A 1349-nucleotide genomic window follows, 5' to 3' on the forward strand; every position below is an offset into this window, starting at 1 on the left:
CCGAAGCCTCCCAGCCCGTGGCTCAGGGCACAGCGGGGCAGAAGGGCTCTCCCCAGGGTCAGGCCAGGGCTGCCCCTGCTGCCCGCTTCCAGGACCTGCTGTCCAACAAGCGACTGGGCGTGCTGGAGGAGGAGATGGACGTCAGTCCTTCCCATTGGAAGTGCAGCTCCTGCTCTCTGCTTAACTCTGCTGGGGCTGGCAAATGTGAGGCTTGCAGCACGCAGAAGGGCAGTGACACCATCAATCTGGCAGGGGACTCGGTGAGGTTCACCCCGTGCAGCCCCTCCAGCCCGGACTTCACCACCTGGTCCTGTTCCAAGTGCACCCTCAAGAACCCCACCGTGGCCCAGAAGTGCAAAGCCTGCGGCTCCTCCAAGCTGCACGGCTTCCAGGAGCATGGCACACAGGGGGAGCCATCCCCACGCTGCCCTGACTGTGGTGCTGGTGACAAGGGGGGCTGCTGCTCCTCGTCCTGCAGCAGCAGGGCCCCATCTGCACGCAAGGTCGCCCGTCTCTTCCCATCCCAGCTGCCTTCTGGCCAGGAGAGGCCGGGCCAGTGGGCTTGTCCCGCCTGCACCTTGCTCAACGAGCTGAAGGCCAAGCACTGCGTGGCCTGCCATACCCCACAGCAGTATGTGGCTCAGCGCAAGGGCCTCAAGCCCCTCAAGAGACGGGAGAGCATGCATGTGGAGAAGAGGCGGCAGACGGATGAGGGGGAGGCCAAAGCCCTGTGGGAAAACATTGTGACCTTCTGCCGGGAGGTGAGTGCTCACTGAACTGCTCTTGCTCCTGGCTGTGCTTGGAGAGGGCCCTTCCTGTGTCCCCCATGGGGTTAGGGCATCACTTGGCACAGGCAAGCTGCCTTCCATGCCCCAGAGAAGATCTTCACCAGCAACAGCAGGGTTCTAATTGCTAACACTGAAATGTGATAGTTTAAATAGGTACAAGAGAATCTCTGGGGTGAAGGTGACCCATACAGTTCACTCCTGGTCCAAGGATGATGGAGTCTGAGTGTTAACTTTGAAACCTGGTGATGTTTAGACCTCACAGCAGCCTTCCAGTGTCTAAAGGGGGCCTATACGGATACTGGAGAGGGACTCTTCATCAGAGACTGTAGTGATAGGACAAGGGGTTTAAACTGAAACAGGAAGTTCAGGTTACATATAAAGATGAAGTTCTTCCTCTAATATCCTTATAACATATCTTACATGTTCCTTCCTTCTTATATCCTTCCTCACCTCTTGTGAGGGTGGTCAGGTGCTGGCACAGGCTGCCCAGAGAAGCTGTGGCTGCCCCATCACTGGCAGTGTTCAAGGCCAGCTTGGTCGGGGCTTTGAGCAACCTGGTCT

At 57.9% G+C, this 1349-nt stretch overlaps 1 protein-coding gene across 1 annotated transcript in view; it reads left to right on the forward strand.

The window, feature by feature from the left end:
- Positions 1 to 1349, forward strand: part of CAPN15 (calpain 15) — a gene marked incomplete at its 3' end in the record, with an annotated part of 14193 nt that overhangs the window by 704 nt on the left and 12140 nt on the right. The window contains 2 exon segments of the mRNA XM_010009939.1: positions 1 to 16; positions 19 to 761. The exon segment at positions 1 to 16 is cut by the window's left edge and continues 656 nt beyond it. Of these exon segments, the coding sequence (XP_010008241.1) occupies positions 1 to 16; positions 19 to 761 (759 nt within the window).

Source organism: Nestor notabilis, unplaced genomic scaffold (genome assembly GCF_000696875.1).
Source record: "Nestor notabilis isolate BGI_N333 unplaced genomic scaffold, ASM69687v1 scaffold14972, whole genome shotgun sequence".
NCBI lineage: Eukaryota > Metazoa > Chordata > Aves > Psittaciformes > Psittacidae > Nestor > Nestor notabilis.